At 38.7% G+C, this 19,992-nt stretch overlaps 1 protein-coding gene across 3 annotated transcripts; it reads left to right on the top strand.

Annotated features, from left to right (window-relative positions):
* Positions 1-1,405: 1,405 nt before the first annotated feature.
* On the top strand, positions 1,406-19,207 carry LOC131797600 (A disintegrin and metalloproteinase with thrombospondin motifs 6). 3 transcript variants are annotated; one of them, XM_059115239.2, is made up of 28 exons: positions 1,406-1,497; positions 3,785-3,856; positions 3,943-3,971; positions 4,428-4,500; positions 4,837-5,156; positions 5,305-5,458; positions 5,559-5,707; positions 5,848-5,931; positions 6,562-6,683; positions 7,070-7,083; positions 7,438-7,543; positions 8,370-8,495; positions 9,352-9,505; positions 10,307-10,402; positions 10,706-10,845; positions 11,405-11,471; positions 11,611-11,692; positions 12,073-12,194; positions 12,798-12,921; positions 13,475-13,564; positions 14,132-14,295; positions 15,157-15,289; positions 15,838-15,967; positions 16,148-16,358; positions 16,618-16,774; positions 17,005-17,186; positions 18,238-18,393; positions 19,044-19,207. In XM_059115239.2, the coding sequence occupies exons 2-28, from the start codon at positions 3,799-3,801 to the stop codon at positions 19,050-19,052; spliced, it is 3,252 nt and encodes a 1,083-aa protein (XP_058971222.2). In that variant the 5' UTR covers positions 1,406-1,497; positions 3,785-3,798; the 3' UTR covers positions 19,053-19,207. The 3 variants fall into 3 exon arrangements, with proteins under 3 accessions (XP_058971222.2, XP_058971224.2, XP_058971221.2); XM_059115241.2 differs by lacking the exon at positions 1,406-1,497 and adding an exon at positions 2,410-2,440; XM_059115238.2 differs by lacking the exon at positions 1,406-1,497 and adding an exon at positions 2,597-2,693.
* The last annotated feature ends 785 nt before the right edge of the window (positions 19,208-19,992 follow it).

Here is a 19,992-nt window from a genome sequence, read left to right as displayed (position 1 = left end):
TAAACAAAACTTGTCACCTTGCTTGCTCTCGTGCTCCTTCTATTTTCGCAATCAAGTGGCTTTTTTTAATTAATTGATAACTCGGAGATTAACCGCAATTACATTTTAGAGATAAAATGTAATTGTACATCATACCCACCATGGCCCACAGTAACTTTTGGATGGCGAACGGTACACGTACTTCATCATCCTTCCACCATATCAGTGGTGCTGTGGCAGGTCTCATAGAATAATTTAGCTCCCGCGGTTCATGTAATACGCTTGCGTAGCTCCATAACAAAGAGAAAATGGTAACCTTACATGTTGAAAAAATTTTGTCGTAATTTTATGACCGTCCGTCTGGTATATACCGCATTCTGAAGTTTTAGGAAGTATGCATAACCTGTGTGAATACTTTGGTCACCACGTTTAAAAATATAAGCGTCTGCATTTTCTTTTCAGTTGTTTGGTTTGGCGTTTTATTTTTTGGTCAAAAAACGGTTTTCTTAACACTTTAATTTACCAGAGGAGCGCTATCGCCGTCCCCATAGAGAGAGATAATCTAAATTAAATAGAGATATCCAGATTTCATGGTCGTCACCGTAATATTAACAACATTAACATGTATTCGCCAACAAAATCCCTGCTTTGGCATTCTATTTTCCTTGCGTAGCGGTTATCGCTCTTTTATAGTTGCTTCAGTTGCAACTCGATCGGTGCTTTTCGATCGAGACTTATGAGACAAAAACCAATGTTATGACAACTGCCTATCTAGAAAAAAGAAAAATAACTCAAGGAGGCAAAGAGAAGCAAGAGTGAATACGCGAATGACCAAATTGAGTCTGGATTTAATTTCGTATGAATGGTTGAGAGGGAAGCAAAACCAATGCAAATCCAGATATTTACGAAAAAAATGAAAACTGCTTGATTTTATTAACGGGGCGAGCTCCAGTCTCCCAGGGGCTCATCCATATCAAGTTTGAGTATCCTAAAGTCGGACCCTTAATCAATCCTTGCAATAACTACGACAAATCTTTCCTACTCTCCCTCTCCGTTGGTTTCTGTTTCTGTTTCGCAACCACATATAGACTCTGAAAAACATAAAACACGTCAGTTTAAACAATAAAAAGCAATTTTCTATCCATACGCGCCGAGATAGATGAAATAAAATATAAAAATTACACAAGCAGTATAGGTGCTGACTTAAGATACAACGTCGTGAACACCCCTTTCGTATAAACACAGCTGGAATCCTTCGTTCAGTTTTCACATTTAAAAATAAGTTGCTTTGGAATAATTTTAAGAGTATTGATTCTTTCAGTATTTCACCAGTTTTCACATTTAAGACAAAATGTACCTGAAAGTCAACAATAGGCACCTGGTTGGTCTGTAAACACTGGAAATACTCTGTCATTCAGCACTAAAACAAATACAGTCGATCTCCTCGTCTTCTCACATGATTCGACAGCCCTTTTTCACAATTGTTGGCAAGATTTGATCTACATATTGGATAAAGAGGTAAGTGGAATTGGAATAACTCGGCATTGTTGATCTAAAGATAGAGCAAGGATACCTAGGCTTTCCATAAATCATTACAACGTGAGAAAGATCAATTAGCAACAAAAGATGGTGTCAACCTGTTTCGAAGAGATTTTTCGGCTTTTCTTCAATAGGGAGGCACATTTCAAGGATAAGACAAACTTTTCATTGCATTGAAGAATATGCTGTGACTCCAGGGATTTTAATTCATGTGTTACTTAGTTGAATACCACAATGACAGAAGCTGGCGCGGTTTTAACAATTGGAAAAGTGTTGGAGCGAGAAATCAAATAAATGTTATTGCACTTGTTTACTTTTTGTCGTTGAATGTTATCCGGACTTACCGGGTGTTAAGAAAATTATTTAGAGAACATATAAGCTATAGCAAGAGATGTGTTACTGCAGTTAGTTGCAGACAAGTCTGTCATCAGTACTGTATGTTTTTCGTTTTGTTTAAATGAATAACTACAACACTTGCGAGAAATGCAGCGGTTTAGAATTCTATTTGCGTGTAATTTGAAATGGGTCTACATGAATCATTTCTGTTTGTTCTCGTTCTTTGATATTTGCCCGATTTCCTGCGATTCCATGCCTTTGCAAGTATCAGCTTTCAGAACCTAAAGTGCCAATTACTTCAAAGAAGGCAATTCTCGTTGCATTGGGTCGTTTAGTCAAAAATTCTCAAAAAAAATATAAAGGCGCAGCTCACCTTGACAGGCGTACTTAAAGACTGAATTGTTAAGGGCAATGATTAACTCAGTGAATGTCAATAAAAAATTGACACTTTTTGTTTGAAATACCCTTCCAAGGCATAAATATTGATAAATACTAGCCTCACGAAAGAAAATTTTCATTTGAGAATCAACACATGGCAACAAGATTTTCAGGATAAAACAGTAACAAACCAGTCTGCAAAATTTGGGTAAGTGCTCTACTATCCCACATAGTTTTCGGGGGAAATAAAATTACTCTCTAAAAAACTGACATTCTATGTACAAAACAGTTTAAACGTTTTTGTCAGACAAGCCTAATTTACATTGCTTTTTCCGCTAACAAACACAAATAACATCTGCCTTTTAGCGAAATGAAAGGAAATTTTCTCATGTTCTTGTTTTACTGCAGTCTCGGTCCCCTTTGAATTAGACTACTGCGCGAGCTTTTTTGCATACAACAAGGTAACGTTGTGCTTTTCTTGGTCTATCTTTTACTTTACAAAGAATATTCTGTTGTTCAGAGAAGCTTTCGCCATTTTAATTTTCAAATTTATTAGCTGCAAACTAACAGACGGACTTGTGCGGCTAAATTTCATTGATCTCGCCATTTCCATTTGAGGTGAAAACCACAACCTTCATGTTCTGGGATGAGGAAAACATTCTTAAGTCTATTTTTCCAAAATCTCAATAAGTTACTTATTCTGAAATCAGCTTGGCTCCAGTTTCGTGGTAGTGAAGCCCAGTCTTACAGTTGATTTGTCATTGCTTCGCTTAGAAATCTACCTCTATATTGAGTTCGACTCAAAGAAGATCATATTTAATGTCGAAACTCACCCAATGTTGCCTTGACTTTCAGTTAAATCTCACTCTTAATTGTGTAATCTGTTTAAAACTTGATGGCTTTTGTTTCGACCATTACATTCCTTTTGGACTCAAAATTCTTAAAAAGTAACTAATTCATGGAAATATTTCACAACGGCGAGCCTATAGATGCACGGGAATGCACTTTGTACTTATACGCACTGCTCTTAGCTCACCTTCTTACTACTATAAAAAGATTTCGCGTTTGAGAACAGGTGATGACAAAAAGATTTTTCTTCGCAGTTTTCAGAATTTCTGATAAAAATGAAGCATCTACAAGGCGAAAAGGATAAACTATTACGGATATGGTCCTAACGAGTTTTGACAGAATAGGCTGATATACTTTTCTGTCCTAAACAAGAGCTTTCAAGAAGGCTTCGGTTTAAAAGTTCTGTTGCTCTTCATGAGATTTAAAATAATGCTAAGCTCACTAACTTTTATGCAGTTTATGCAGATATGCAAACTTTGGTCTGTCGCTAAACTGAATTAAATCGACTAAATGGAGTTCAAATCACCAACGCCTCGCACTACGCTAACTGAAGCGTTGTACAGTTAGTTAGTTACAAGCAAACCCTAGAATCTTTGAAATTACACAAAGAAATGGTGCATTGCTTAAGAGATATACGTCTAGGACTGTCGGTTCCCTCATGATCCACATGATCACAAAAATTTTTCTCAACTTTTCTTTTCAGAATCCTCGGCAGCAATGCTCTCTGTGACTAAAATTCTAGTACAAGTGGGCGTTGTTCTAAGTATCGTTTCAGGTATGAAAATTATATTTGAAAACCATAGCTTTATTATCGTTTCGTGTGACAGTGAGATATAACAATACTTTGCTTTTATTTCCTAGAATCGGTCACGTCTACCATCAACCGAAAGGTATTCATAAGATTTTGATTTGAAAATGTCTCATTGTCACGAAAATCAAAACTTCATTATTGCGTTTTCGACGTCTACGGGTGATCTCACCATAGCTATTGTTAAAGAGTGAATCATTTATGTAAACATAATTACTGCGATTGAGACAATTAATTCCTTAGGGGCCAGTCTGTCTTCAAAATGGAAGATCCCACCTTTTTGAAAACTAAAAGCGAGCCCTTTAGGAAAGCTTGCCCCAGAGACTCAAACCTCGCGTCATTCGCGCATCTCAAAATGCCACTTCCAACCAGCGACATTTACGTCCACTACACAAAGTGCGAAGCTTTGTTTCTTGGACCCCAGACGTTTTTAGTGCGATCTTGATGGACAAATTGAGTCTAGCGAACCGAGGTTTACATGCTATACTGAAAGTAGTTGTAAAATGCCAATAAAAGTTTTTCATGATCTTGTGATTAGGTTCCAGCACTCCATCATCGAATGACAAAAAGGGAGATATCAAACTATTTTGGAGCGAACTCCCACTCAGAAGGTCCGTATTCAATGTAATTATTTTTCTCATTTCGGGGCCCCTTTTTATTCATCGCCTGAGAGAAGTGGGTTTGGAGGGTTTTGGGGCGATCAAATCTTTTTCAGAGGGAACAGAGGGGGGATCACAAATTGAAATACCACAGAGCCTCAGGGGGATCACGTAAATGTTAGTGTGAGACAACCAAAATCCTCCCACCCCTCCCATACTGCATTGAAATTCTCAGTTTGTATCAGAAACTTAACAAACACTGCTCATCTTGTCGTATTTATTGTTTGTTATATATTTGCACTCGTGTTTTATCAAATGACTGTTATGTTTTATTATTGTCATCGTTAGTGCCTGAGTATGAAGTCATCTCGCCATTCCAAGCAGACGAAACTGGGGAATTTCTTTCTCATGAACTTCACAAACGTAGTCGCAGGAAGCGAAGCACAGATCAACCCAACAACTGGTTTTATAACATGGAAGCGTTTGGTTTCAAACTCCATTTGAATGTCACCAAATCAAGACATATACTGGCCCCTGGAGCTATTGTAGAAACAGTCCATGAAAACGGGAGCAAATCCTACGCCGCACCACCTAAGAATACCTTCTATAGAGGCCATGTAGTGTCCCGTCCTGGTTCTGTAGTTGCCGTCAGCAACCACGATGGATTGGTATAAATATCTAGACTTCAATGAGTAATGAGTGTAAATGTTCCTGTTTTTGCTTTACGTTAAAGTAAAGCTCTTTTTCCGTGTATGACATGCTATAAGCTTCCTATGAGATGACAAAACATAATTGTTAACTCTCTTTATTTCTTAGAGTGGTATGATCAACCTTATAAAGCAGGCACTCTTTATACAGCCACTACCCAATCACCTCGCAAAGGATTATGGGTCATTTAGTGGTGCGCAGCCTCATTTGATCTTTAAAATATCGCTAGGAGATGTCATCGGTAGAGGATGTGACATATCAGGTAGAATACATACTGATAACGCCTAAGGGGAAACCAACAATATAAAACTTCCAAATCGTGAAACATTGTAATTCTAATCAACCTTGGTTTTGCAACACAGATTCTCACGAGAGAATGAAAAGAAGCTTGGAAATTAAACGTTCAGTATCACATAAGCATTTAGAAGTTGCCATAGTAGCAGACGATTTGGTGGTCAAAAATCGTGGGGAAGAAAATCTGGAAAGACATCTCCTCATGTTGATCCACTTGGTAAAGAAACCTTACTCTTTTGTTGTCTTACAGTGCATTTCTCTCGTATTAAACTTAGTTGAAATAAAACCCTTTTCAATGACCTAATTTTTGGAATGCATCTTAAATCTTGTATTCTCATTTTTTATTAAACTTGTCAGGTCGATAGCATGTTTCACGACGAAAGTGTTGGAGAGAAAAAGGTATCATTGGTGGTAGTTAAACTGGAGATCAAGAAAGATGGGGTAAGGTTGTCTCTTTGGATTGTTTTTCTGTGTTTCTTCAAAAACGATGCCTCTAGCTACCCTCTTGTAAGGATCTTTACGTAAGCATTGGATCATTCTGGTGTTTTGTCAGTCTACAGAATAGATCATTGATATGTTAGTCGATTCTGGCTACTGGCAACCATTGCCTATTCAACACGTGAAAACAAAATGACATCCTTTCATTCTTTATGAACAGTGTCCTTCACTGTGATAAATGATCATTTTCTTCCAGGTGATTGTGGCAATAACCTTTTTATTTGATATCTTTCCAAAGAACTGAGCGATACATGATTTCTGTAACACAAGTATCAAGCAATATCCGGTGCAGATTAAAGCACCATAGTCGTAAATGGAAATTAAATGAGTGTTCGTAAACGTAGTCACAAGGATGTTAGGAAAATTATTGTGTGCATTTGAATAGCCACTGCTTCTGAGTGTGTAACCCCAGTGTGTTTTTTTCTAATTTTATTTTTGTTCCAGATTTTGTTACTTTGTTTTGATAATTTTTTCTATTGGTTTATTTTTCTACAAATCTTTCTTTTATAACATCCAGTAAGCACTGTCAGAGAGCGGACATTGAGTGAATGATCTCTACCAATCAATTTTCAGTTTGGTTACGATTCTTCAGCTTCCAATCATGTCAGACTAAGTAAAGTGAAAGCTTGGGGTGACAGCCTGCCAGAGTCAGACGACGATCCTAAACATGCTGACATTGTTATATTACTGACAGGGTGAGTAACAATTATAAACTCTTTTATTAATGGGGCATCATCCAAAGACACAGAGTAAGTGGGCTAGGATGGGTTATATTTGTTTCCAAAAAAAGCGGTGACTTATTCTGGAACAACTTCCAAATTGTTATCTTTTCCACGCCCAGCCTGAGGGAAGTTTATGCAACGTTTCACATGCTTAGAAATATTTTAATGCGTAGGGCTTTATCACGCAAAAAAATAAATAAAATAGTGCTTTTCGGTTAGGTCTGCTTTCGAAAGGTTTTTCTTTCAAACGAAAACGTAAGCCTAGAATGCCTAACTCATCCCCGCTGGACGACTTATTTGGATCAATCAGAGTTTACAGTGAGCGGAAACCTAAAACAAAGTCCTCTTTTTTTTCACAGGGATGGCTTTGGAGGTAAACGGATGAGTTGTTGTCTAAATCGATAAAGATTTTTAATTCTGTGTCAGTCATGTTACTACACCTCTGAATCGATTTCCCTTTCCAATTTTTGTAGTATACAATGAACGTTTTTCGAGATTAACTTTCAGAAATTCTTGCCTCGATTAGATCGTCGTGTCAGAGCCTAGACATGAGAATTAAGACCTCCACCAGCTCCTTATCACTTTTGAATAAATGTTTTTCCATTTTTCAATTATTCTTTTAACTTTCGGTTTACTCTCTTTTACTGCCTTACACAGAAAACGAGACGAACATTATTGATTTTTAGCTTTTAAGAACAAAAGACTTCATCATTTAATCAATTTTTAGGTTTAGCTGCCGTGGGTTCTACTTGCTCCTCACAGTTTGGCAAAACTGTTAACAATGACATTGGCCTAACATCAGCCATCATTATCGCTCATGAAACAGCTCACACGTGAGTATATATATATATATATCAGTGATGAACAGTTAGCAGGAAAATTACGAGGGATAACGGGTCCAAATAAATAATATCTACTACTTGTTGTATTAGTCATAAAATAAAAGACTTTATAAATACACTTCTTTTGCGATACCGAACGGTGCAATTGGATAATCTCGTTCATCCGACAGCCCCTGCAGTCTTGAGCAACTTATCTGCATTTAGGGCGTGGGTATCTAAAGAAACTGTGGTGCTGCGTCGGTGGGTAATTTAGTGTTATTAACTGAATTGGAAACGTAAATTGACCACCTTAAAGAGATTGAAGGTTGACGCTTCGAGCGTCAGCCCTTCGTCAGTCGCTAACGCTCGAAACGTCAGCCTTCAAACTCTTTGCGGTGGCCAATTTACGTTCTCAACTCAGTTGATAACACTTAATTACCCTTCGAATATAGAATCGATCCTCGTACTTAGAAAAAATTCAGGCCTGTACGGGATTTGAACCCATGACCTCTGCGATACCGGTGCTGCGCTCTACCAACTGAGCTAACAAGCTAGTTGGAATCTGGTCATTATGTTGGATCCAAACAAAACCTTCCAAGTGGTGAATAATGGCTGTGAATATAAATATGAAAATTATATATATGCACTGCAGTTGAAAAGAAGAATATAGAATCGATCCTCGCAGTTATGAACACTACTGAACTAGTAGTTGGAATATGGCCTGAAAAAGATTTAGGCCCGTACGGGATTTGAACCCATGACCTCTGTGGTACCGGTGCAGCGCTCTATCAACTGAGCTAACAAGCCAACTGGGAGCTGGTCATTATCTTCCATGTAGATTTGGCGTGGGTCATGATGAAGAGCGGTGCAACAACGGGTATATCATGGCAAGCGTCGTAAGCGACGGGGAAAATGCATTCAAATGGTCAAATTGCAGCCGTACTCGCATTCAAGAATTTCTCACGTAAGTATATATACGAGAAAGTACTAAATCCTGGGATTTGAAAATTAACAGAGATGAAGGTTGGTAAAAGGCTCTGAGAAATTGAACAGCGAAACGAAAATTCCAATTGGAAGACAAACAATCAACAGCATTGAATGATGAACATTAGATTATTTTGATTTATATCTTAAAGTACTCCCAATAGTTTCAAACAGAATATACATGATCAAGCACAGCTGTTCTTATAATGAATGAGTAAAATGCAGAGGAAAGCTGATGTGAAGGCTTGTAGCCAATTGTATGTTTTCTACGTAATTCCATTCAATTTTTAAGAAAAGATTTTTACTCTTAGGGTGCTCTCTTTTCCCTCCTCACCTCCTTGAGAGAGGGAGGGAGGACCACGAGGAAGATTGATAATTTGTAAGACTAGGAAACCCTCTCGACCTCCTCAAAAGATAGCGTGCCTTCAGTGGTGTTGCGGCTCACAATTTAGACACCCAATCTTAAATATTTATCGAAGGCTTTCTGTCAAAGGCTAAAAACGATCTATTTTTTAAATTTTTTTCATTTATTAATTTTTTAGCCAGAAATTTATTTATCAAGTGTTAAGGGTAATTAAAAGTGGCAAAGAAGCTCATGAGAGACCAAAAGCCCTTTTATATGATCGACTCTTTCTAGCAAACATAATAATTATAATTACAATTTAAACGTAGAATAGTGACGAATCTATGGCAGAATAGAAAATCAGTTAAGCTAAAACGTGGCTCAGAAAACTCAAGAAGGGTCTTCCTACACCCTTGCCCCTCATGTAAGAGGATGGGCTAAAAGTCAGGTTCTGCTCTGAGAATAAAACTCTAGGTGTGGTATTTCCTGACAGTGGATCTGGTTCGGAATGTCTGGATGACAACCCACATAACTTCACAGAAATGCCCAGCGTCTTCCACAAGAAGCTACCGGGACAGATTGTGAACGCTACACTACAGTGTAGGTTGCAATTTGGTCAAGGATACTTTCATTGTCCCCAGAGGAAAGTAAGTAAAAATTGAAAGATGATGTTTTTAAGTGAATAACACAGGCGTACTTGAAAAATAACTCCGAGTGCTTTCAATAAGAGTCAAACCTGCGACCTCCTGGTTAGCAACAATAGTTTTTGACAGGGAAACTTTTGTTCATGCGAGCTCGTGCAAAAGTAAGAATGACGAACGCGTTCACTTTGTTATCTCATTCCGAGTTCAATAGTCCGAGTGCTAGCTACCGAATTACCGTCTGTCAGTATAAAGGTCATGGTCACAAATCTGAAATAAATAGAAAAAGCTCAGTGATATAGAGACATAGATAAAAAAAAAAGTTGCTTATTTCTGTTTTCTATCAGAAATTCTGCCACGGAAGGTAATCTCAAGTAATCTGTCGACTCTGATGTAATTCATTTGTTTGGTTGCATGTTAAAATGTTTCTGTCTGGAATAGTGGAAAGCTTGTGTTGTGTTCTTGGGCAGTGAAATTTTCCCTCATAGTGCCTCTCCCCTTACAAAAGCACGAGTGGGTACTGGCTGAAATACTGGGATGGTATGGCATGCTCCTCTGGGCAAGGGGAGGGGGGCCAACAATACAACAGAATAACCTACAACAACTAAAATTGTCAGTCTCGTCAGCAGACTTACTTTTATCAATTCTCAGTTGCGATAATACTGACAAACCTAACACTTAAAGTCAATCACGTGCGTAAAACGAATGTAAGAGAAGGGTTTCAAAACATTACGGTTTAACACTTTGAAAGCTTATGAGATGAGACCTGAGAAAAATTCAAAAGGCCTGTGGTTGCTTTTTCATTAGGCTGACTGTGGTGTCTTATACTGCACCAACGATGGGTATAAATGTATATCTCGTGGAGCTCCGCCTGTCGATGGCACGAGATGTGGTGATAGGCACGTAAGTAAAAAAGCTCAAAACAACTGAATTTGAACTTGCTGCTACATCTCTTGCTTCTCGTAAAACGGCTGAGCTTAAGCTGAGCTGAGCCAACCAATTCCTTGAATAAGCTCTCTAACCAATAAAGTAAATCTTGAAAAAATAGACCGCGCAATCTGTATGTGTAACGGAAATTCTACTAGACCCTTACGTTTGCGGCAGACTAATCACTGTTCCAGATGTGATCATGGAGACCTCGTTCACTGAGGGATTATAATTTTTCTTCGAGTATACCATAATTTTTACTTTCTCTTATTTTTGAAGTGGTGCATTAAAGGTGAATGTGAGGATGACGGCTCTGCGATGATTGACGGAGGATGGAGTGATTGGGTGGACACCCACTCATGCACACAAACTTGCGGTGGCGGAGTGACCTGGAAAACAAGATCATGCACCAACCCTGTGTAGGGATAGCCATTACTCTAATTTTTGCTGCTTAATTCTTTCTTAAGCAATATTACTGAGGATCTAAATGACCATGTACTTCGTTAAGGTTTTTTTTGTTTTGTTCTGTTCAGTGAAGTTTGAACCCAGCGATAACAGTTAATCGTGCAGTCTAATCATTCAAGTGAGAGGAAGCCTGAGAACGACTGTTGTCGTGAGCAATAACAAACCATTAGTGTTATTGACATAATCAACGAAACAAACAAACCGATCAGAACGAGCAAACCTTATCGACGGATCAAAAATGATCCTATGAATGACGAAAGATTTATGCTACTTGAGTCCCTCAGCTGATAAGATCTCGGCAAAACTGGCCAATACGTCTTAACGTACAAGACTTTAGAACGATCGGTGAGCAAACAACCCTTTACCTGATAAATACTTGTTTATTGTTCTTGTTTTGTCTTGTCCTGGTTTGATTTGCGATAGCTCAATTTGTTCCAAAACATTTTGTCAATCGTCAGCAATCAGTCAAGGGACTATCGCATGGTAATTTCTCGCAACAATATTATTTTTTAGGCCACAGAATGGTGGTAAAAACTGTGAAGGATCAAACAAAGGATCATGGGAAATGTGTAACACAAAGGTAATGAAAAACCATCATACACAGGCTCCGACTGGGCGTGAATTAGTTCAGTTTACAAAATCGTTACTTAGTATCTTATGTATCATCCTTAAATCCAAACACGGATAATTTTCAGCATAATTACACTTTTTGCCCACAGCCTTGCCCTGAAGGCTCCACAGATTATAGACTTACTCAGTGCCAGGCCTTTGATCCGAAATCCGTGGTGCACTGGGGATCAGGTACGTATCTTACGTCACGAGAGGCTAAGCAGCCAAGAATGTAACTGAAAATGTTTCAGAGATGATTAAATCGTTTTCTCTGGTCAGAAAAAAGGAAGAGTTAATCAACGATTTTTTCAAAGATATTATTTGTGATTCTTGTCGTACATTATTTCAGCTGCTTCCAGTTGTGAATGTAGTAGTAATTGATGTGATGAATAGATTAAATGCCAATTCAAACTATCAGAGAGGGTGATCGAAAAAAGCGAAATGGATAAGAGAAAATCTACTAGCAGTAATAAATCGTTTTCTTCACTTAGTAGCATGTACTTCAAGTCAGAATAAAATGTAGTTTTAACTGAAATGAAAATGTATTTCACCAAAAAAAACTCGCTTTTCAGATCCTTGCATATTAGAATGCCGACGAGGAAGCTATGCAACACCTCGAGGCCGCGTCAAGGACGGCACTCGATGCAACAGTAACCCCATGAGCAAAGACGTTTGCATTGAAGGAGTTTGCCAGGTAAAATTTAAAAATTGGGAACTGACACACGAAGCACACTGAGGAAAGACAAACATGTCACATTTTCCTGTGCTGTCGACTCCGGTGTTCCAGTAATGTAGAAGCATTGTTAGCTTCTCGCTCCCATTTTCATATCCTTTGCTGAGCGGTGCCTAAATACCTCCATAAGTGGTTCATTTTTCAAAGAGTCTAGTTCTCTTGCAAGGTTGTCTACAAAAGCTTCCACGGAAGTCCAACCGTGATGCCATCATGGCAAAAACGAGACCAAAGCAAACCACAAGTTAAGACAAAAGAGGAAAACTCCCAACAGTTGTGTCACAATATTACAGTCAAAAGATTGTAGATTTTCAGTAATAGCAAGGGTTGTAATTCAAGACATTGGTCATTAAATTTTGTAAAAACTGCTGTGGAGACTGATAAAGAACGTCCCGTCATAAAATTTTAGTCTGATCGGATCATTAAATTTATAATACCTATGATAATTAGCGAAAAAATCGAGGAAAAGGTCCTTATCCATGATAAAATCAATCCGTCTCGTTTTGACTAGTAAGCCCCAACTGATACTCGTTTACCTTTTAATGATCTGGTTTTTTTTGTTTCCAGCCCGTTGGTTGTGACATGAGATTAAATTCAGGCGTGAAGTACGACCATTGTGCTGTTTGCGGAGGCGACAGTTCCACTTGCAGCTTCGTTAGTGGGTTGTACACAGAGAACTACCGTAAATGGGGTAAAAAAACTGAATAATTTTCATTTAACGCAAGGGTTATAGTAAGAGCTACTATGGGTTTCGCAACCTATCTCGACTTTGCTCGGGTTGCATGAATGTATACAGAACTATACGTTTCCCAACCACTGAATAATCGTTTAGATCAGTTTAAAGTCTTTGAGGTCCATGTGCGCTTAAAGGAGCGTCTTCCTTTGATTGATAGTAATTGCCAAAGGTGATGAAACGATCATGGAAATTAAAGGAGTTTTTTAGACAAACTGAAGGTTTGAAAGGGAACTAAAGAAGCGCCAACAGTACCTTAAGTCCACAAATAAAGAGATGGAGTACGAAACATTTTAAAGTCCTTTAAAATGGGTACCATTTAGGGGCCCATTCTGGGCCGAGTAGCAGCTCTTTACCTCGAAGTCAAGACTATTCCTAGATAAATAATTGTGCAATCCTCGGAAAATATACTTTCGCCGCTCGGTTTACGACGTATATAATTATGAGGACATTTCTCTTGTTCTTAAGTTATCGGTTAGGGCTTATGTTCATCAATCGTTTTGCTTTCAAGGTCCAAATAAGCCGGGCGAAATCATCACCATTCCAGCTGGCTCTACCAATGTCTTTGCCAAAGTCAAGGGAAGCACGAAAAACATGCTTGGTGAGAGGCCTGCTTTTTAAATGATAAAGTAACATCATCCGGCATCTGACACGCAATAAACAAGTGACTGGGAGAAAATTTTTTTATAATACAAACCGAGTTGAATATCAAATTATTATATTAGTGCTCTCTCAATAAACCGTTTTCACTTTCATTCCATAGATATCAACAGTTACTGCGATTGAGGATAAAAAAAATCGCTCAATATCCTGCTTTCAAGGAAAATTTTGTCGCTGCTCCCCTCAGTTATTGCTAATTATTCAATTTTCAACTTCGAATATTGCATTTCTAGCCTTCTGATTGGTTCTCTTAAAACCGGTTATCGGCTCATATTCTGAGTCACTCTATATGGAAATGCATTGCGCATCGCGGAGCTAAAAAGAGGCACCAAATAACCAAACAGTCATTATTTAATGAAATTTGATTAAAACAATTATTCTATTCGCTCTCGTGGGATACAAGATAGGTTATAGCCAACTCGATGCTAAGCGCCTCGTTGGCTATTTACTATCTCATATCCAACGCGCTCTCATGGAGTAATTTTTAAATATTGCATATTATTTTCAGGGGTTAAGAGAGCAGCAGATGGAAAGTGGGTTTACAACGTGGCGTATACATGGAGCACAGTAGTGAAGGCAGCTGGAACTAAAGTCGCCTACGATCACGAGGACTACGTATGGAAGGACGAAGTTGACATCCCAGGACCGACGAAAGAAGCATTGAAACTCATGGTTAGCACTTGTGGTGATTTAGTTATGGGCCTAATAGCGGAGCTCCAGCTCACACATCTACCTATCGACGTGCAATCTGTTTATTGTATCCTCAATGCAGCTTGTTGCGCAAGCACAGTGCACCTTTGTGTTAGGAAAGATTAAAACTGGTCACTTAAAGACGAACTGTTCCAATTTTGATAATTCGACATACTTTTTTAGTATGTGTCCCCGCTTGCGTGTCTCATGTTCAGGAGCTCCGCTATCAGGTTCTACAGAAGTTCGAAACTTTGGCGCATCATCGTACTTTATCCGTCAAACCCCTAAGATATGATTTGTGATTATCCCTTCAAGTTGCAATTGCTTCGTGTTCTTTGTGAGAAAGTAGCCGAGGCGATTTTTTTGTTCAATCAAGATGATAAAATTTTGATGAATACCTTGGACTATTCTCAATACCAGTTTGCTGCATCTATTAACATCTCATCGGATGTGTTAGTATAAATACTGTAAGGAGAAATTACAGGTTCATTACGTCCGAAAGTTTAAAGTTTGGAGGGACTAGTCCAATGTCTGTGGATTTTGCGTTATTTCAACCCTGCAACGTGCAAAATGAGGCAGACAGAAGATCCTGTTTGGCAAGCTGCAATCTCGATTGTTCTGCACGAGAGGATTCAGGTAGATCAGCACGAATGCTTGAATAGATCAGGACAAATTAATGCATTCTACGGACGAATTTCGGTAAATATTCAGTGATCTGGCCCTGAGGTAACGACGGTTGACGTCAAAAGTAGCAGAAGTAAAAGAAGCAAAATTCAAATCATTTTCTCTTCCTTGTACATTAAACCTGTGAGTTTTTTTTTTTTCTATGTTTCTTTCTCCTAGTATGTTTTTATTGAAGGAGCAAATCCTGGGGTGGAATACCACTTTTTATCGCCCCAAAGGAGCGACGTAACTGCTGACCAAGTAAAATGGAAGATAGGAGGCTGGGGCGCATGCACTCAAGACTGCGCTGGAGGTAATGAGATTCAATCTGCTCGTTACGTTTAGATGAACGAGTAAGCAGAGCTAATTTGTTTTTCACTGGGTAAGGCTGAATTTTTAAGAAAAACAATTAAGGGTAGGTGGTGAAAATAAAAAATACGAAGAGCCTACAAAAACCTGAAGTTTCAAACTTTAGGAAAGAACTGAAATCGAGATTGAAAAAACAAATCCTAAATACCGCAGTCACTGATAGTTTTTATGTCACCTGATTCTAGGAAATGAAAACAAATTCAATTGACAATCATAGGAAGGATTTGAATGTCTCATTTGATATAAACGAACTCCGTTCCCAGAATATGGGTATTGGTTATGATTCTGCCTTGTTTATGTGAAGCAAGAGATTATAATCTTTATTATAATCATATTTTACTTTAAAGTAATTTCCCAATTAAAAGTCATGAATAAGACTTCCCTTTGTTAAAGAAGATGAAGGTAACTAGGAAATCAAAAGAATTATTGATCTCCGTGACAAAGATGATAAGATGAACAGGCAGAACAAGGTTAATTGTGTTTTATTAACAGGATACCGGACAAGACTTGTTGAATGCGTCCGTAAAGATGACGGCAGTTACGTCAATGACAAGGTCTGCCTCAAGTCTGGAGGCAAACCAGCGATGCAGCAGGTTTGCAATACACAACCGTGTCAGCCGGAGTGAGTATGAAAGCAATGACACAAACTTTTAAACGCGGAAAAACTTCAGATAAACCTGTTTAAAAATCAAATGTCGGGCAAAACGAGTCCCTTCGCCTCACTAAATCAACATCATTGGAATCCGAGAACTGCTTTTCACGATCGATTGAAATTTTTTCTTTCCTGATTTTCATTTCGTAGATGGTACCTGTCAGGTTGGCGGCCATGTTCAAAAACCTGTGGTAAGGGGATTCAGCTAAGAACAATCGTCTGCAGGCGAAAGAAAAGTCAGGAACATTATGAGACTGTTGAAGAATCCTCGTGTACTGAGCAGAAACCAGTCGGAAACCTACAGCAGGAATGCAACATGATCGCTTGTCCGGCTGAATGGAAACATTTAGCATGGAGTGAGGTAAACACAGAAGGAGGTCAGCCGTGATAATCTTGAAGTATATCGCCGTTCGAAATTTTCATTAACTACACTTCCAAGGATAAGATTAAGCTGAGATCGCAAATTAGTTTAAAAGAATTATCCACTAATGCTGCGTTGTTTTAACGGAAACTTCCTCAAAAGCGAATTTCCCATCGGTTTCTGCAAGCAGCCAAAGAAAAACAGCAACTAACGAACCAAAATATGGCATACAAAATTTTTCACTCTGTATCGTTCTCAGTGCACCCGGTCATGTGGAGGAGGTACAATGACTCGCAGTCTCAAGTGCATGAAACTGAACGCGCATGGAATGCTGGTAACTGTGTCAGACTATCAGTGCAGCCACGCCGTGAAACCCACCACAGAGGAAAAATGCAACACCGATATTGAATGCCCAGGTAAGTAGATATGTAAACACATTTATGATATGTGCCACACTTTGGTGCGGTTGGATCCTCAGTCAACACGTAACAAACTTTTCAAGACCACCCAACACAGACTGCCCACTAAGGCATCGACAGCATAGTTATGCCTGCTCATTCCACCCTAAAACTTTGCTCAGGAGCGGAGTAGTAAATAAAACCAGTTTACCATTGATAATCATTTATCATACCTTGTTACGATACAGGATCCATTCTTAGCCCGGATGGCAAACGGTTCATAGCCTTGGGATGCTTCAAGGACGCAAAGAAATTACGTGCTGTTCCAGATTTAGTGACAAATATGCGTGGAAAAATTGATTGGCGTCACATAGAAAACACTGTCAAAGAATGCGCCCACAGAGTAACGAAAACGAACTCTACACTCAAGGTTAGGCCCTTAAAGATTGTGCAAACATACTTTGGCATAATTTGGAAAATCGACGGAATGATCAGCATATTTGTAGTGTTTTGAAGGAATTATTACCAGAGTCATGATGTTTTTGGTCTATAAGATTTATTTTTTTCAGTTCAATCCATAGTTCAGTCTATTTTCAAATTTGCAACGTCTTCGGGAAGATGGTTACCGCAATAGTAAGTCGTTCGACGTTTAGAAGACTTAGCACACCAGAAGTAAAGATTGCGTTGGTCCCAGTTCTGTTCGTTCTATGGCGTCAAAGAGAAACGTTATACTAACATCGTAAATTTTGCCACGAGAAGTCTCCGCCTCCAGTCTGTAATTAAGCGCAGTATTTATTTATGTTTTATCTGAGAAAGGATGAAACTCAAAATGAAAAGATGCTATGCTTTTTTAACAATAAATATATAATTGGGACTTGTTTGCATGTTTTAAGAAAAAGTACCAAAATCTTCCAAGGCGACCATAAGTAGGAGCATAATTTGGAATAAAGGGTCTACTCAAGATGCCTTCCTTCATGCTTTTCAACAAAGACCAACTGTTAAATTTTCCCTGGCATCCGAGTAGGAAATTGTAGAAATTAACAATAATCTACCACTATGATAAGACCCAGTTCAGTAATAACCTGTCCTAAGAGTCTAATTAGTTAAACAAAGCACGATATTCAACGGCGCTACACGTAGAGGAAGAATAAAAAACGCGGGAGGTTTTAGGACCCGACCCGTTCCACACCTCTTTCGCTTTTTCACTCCTCCGCTACTATCGCACCATTTTTTATTTCGATTTCATTTTATTGACTGAACGCTTAGCCTGAAACAGTATAGCTCAGTAAAAGATATCGAATTAATCTAGGAAAGTAACAGTTTTCGATGGAGTTTTGACTCAATTATTTTCATTTGAAGGTGCAACGAATTTTCTCACAGAGCAGTATATTGAAAAAAATATCAATGAAATACTTTCGCGGTTCGGGAAACCCAGTGAACACTTTACAATCGAGTTTTGACTCAACTATTTCTATTGTCAGGTGTTTGCATTACAGTTCTACGGAGAATGTTGGACAGGAGTAAATGCAGAAAAGAGTTATAGCGAGTACGGTACTTCTCCAAACTGTTGGAATGGTGTGGGCGGATTGCGGACCAATTTTGTGTATGAATTTATCGATGATGATGATGATGATGAGGTAAGCTTAATGAGAGGGCTGCTCTTGAAATCTAACCGTTCGGGGTAGAAGTCCTGAGAAAGACTGTTATCGGTAGCTAATAGTGAATGACATTTTGACGACCTCAGTGGAAGTTATCCTAAGCGAAGAGTTGGTGGTCATTCCCGTGTTACAATTCTGGTTCGTGTTGAGTGATTGGTCAGTTTTACTGTGATGTTATTGGTTATTGATCTCAAGTAGCATAAATCGGTCGTGATTGGTCGGTTTAAATCCGTCGACAAATTTCACGGCCCTACGCGAAAAAATACGCTTTACGCGACGACTAAACGAGCTATTAGCTAGAGCTATGAGCTAGATTGATGGGGCCTTTGCAAAACCATTTCACAGTAGCTGTGTTTACGAGATAAATACCAAAGTAGAAAAGACATGACAAATTAGTATTTTGATTACTATTCCTAGTATTTTTTCCATCTTGACGCCACCATAGACACCAACGATAATGTGCAAGATTTCACTGTTATAGAATATGCTGACGACAGTTTTAGAAAAAAAAACGGAAGGAAAAAGTCAGCAGACTTGGCAAATGGGGTGGGAAGAGGGGGATGACTCTCATATAATCTGACATATCATGTGTCTATTAAAGAGAACTTTCTTGGTTATTTTGCTTACAGAGTCTTTAGTCCAATCCTTGCCACAGAGCGAATGGCGGCTGAGTGACGACAACGGCAGAATGCGAACGCTAAGCATTCCTTCCTATGATTTCTTGTAGAATACTAGTGCAGTAAATGAACCTGTGCATGAGCGAGAACGAGGAATAAAACAGTGTCTTACCCAGATTAAACTACGTTGTCACGGTTTGCTGATCTTATGGCCCGCTGACTGTGGATAAATGAAAATCAAACATGTGAATTGCGCTTTAAGAAATGAATATGATGGTGATCTTCGCAGTAAGGAACACTACTGAAGGCCTGGCGAAGACCTGAATTTTTTCCAGGCCTTGTTTCCACCACTGTTTAAGTAGTGTTCATATATGATTTTCATATATTAACAGTCATCGATTCATCACTTCACGGGTTTAATACGAACAAACATAATATCCAGCTCCCAATTGACTTGTTAGCTCAGTTGGTAGAGCACTGCACCGATATCGCAGAGATCATGGGTTGAAATCCCGAGAAGGCCTGAATTTCGCTATCATATTCATTCCTTATGGCTCACGTTGGCAATCTAATTAGCCTAAATAAAAAGGATAAAAGGAATGAGGGGCGGGTTTAGTGCAAGATGGTCGTTCATAAAAAAATTTTTTGGTAATTTTTGCAAGTCTTAGATCTCATTCCATTTCACGCCTTGAAATTAATTTGAGAAAGGTTTCTTGTCGAACTGAATTTGGATAGGCCTAGCAAACCCAGCTTTAGAAATTGAGCTTCGGCAGTGTGCACGCGATATAAACTTAATCTTTACTAGCAACTTTCTTTTAATGTGATCTGCGGCTTGTCGACGGAACACCGCGCAGTCCTGCGCTCTGACGAAGGGCTTACGCTTGAAACGTCAGTTCAAGAAACTCTTTAAGGTGACCAATTTACATCATCAACTCAGTTGATCAAACCAAATTTATCTCCC

The sequence above is a fragment of the Pocillopora verrucosa genome, chromosome 6, assembly GCF_036669915.1.
Source record: "Pocillopora verrucosa isolate sample1 chromosome 6, ASM3666991v2, whole genome shotgun sequence".
In the NCBI taxonomy this organism is placed as follows: Eukaryota; Metazoa; Cnidaria; class Anthozoa; order Scleractinia; family Pocilloporidae; genus Pocillopora; species Pocillopora verrucosa.
This window is presented reverse-complemented; position numbering and strand designations above follow the sequence as displayed.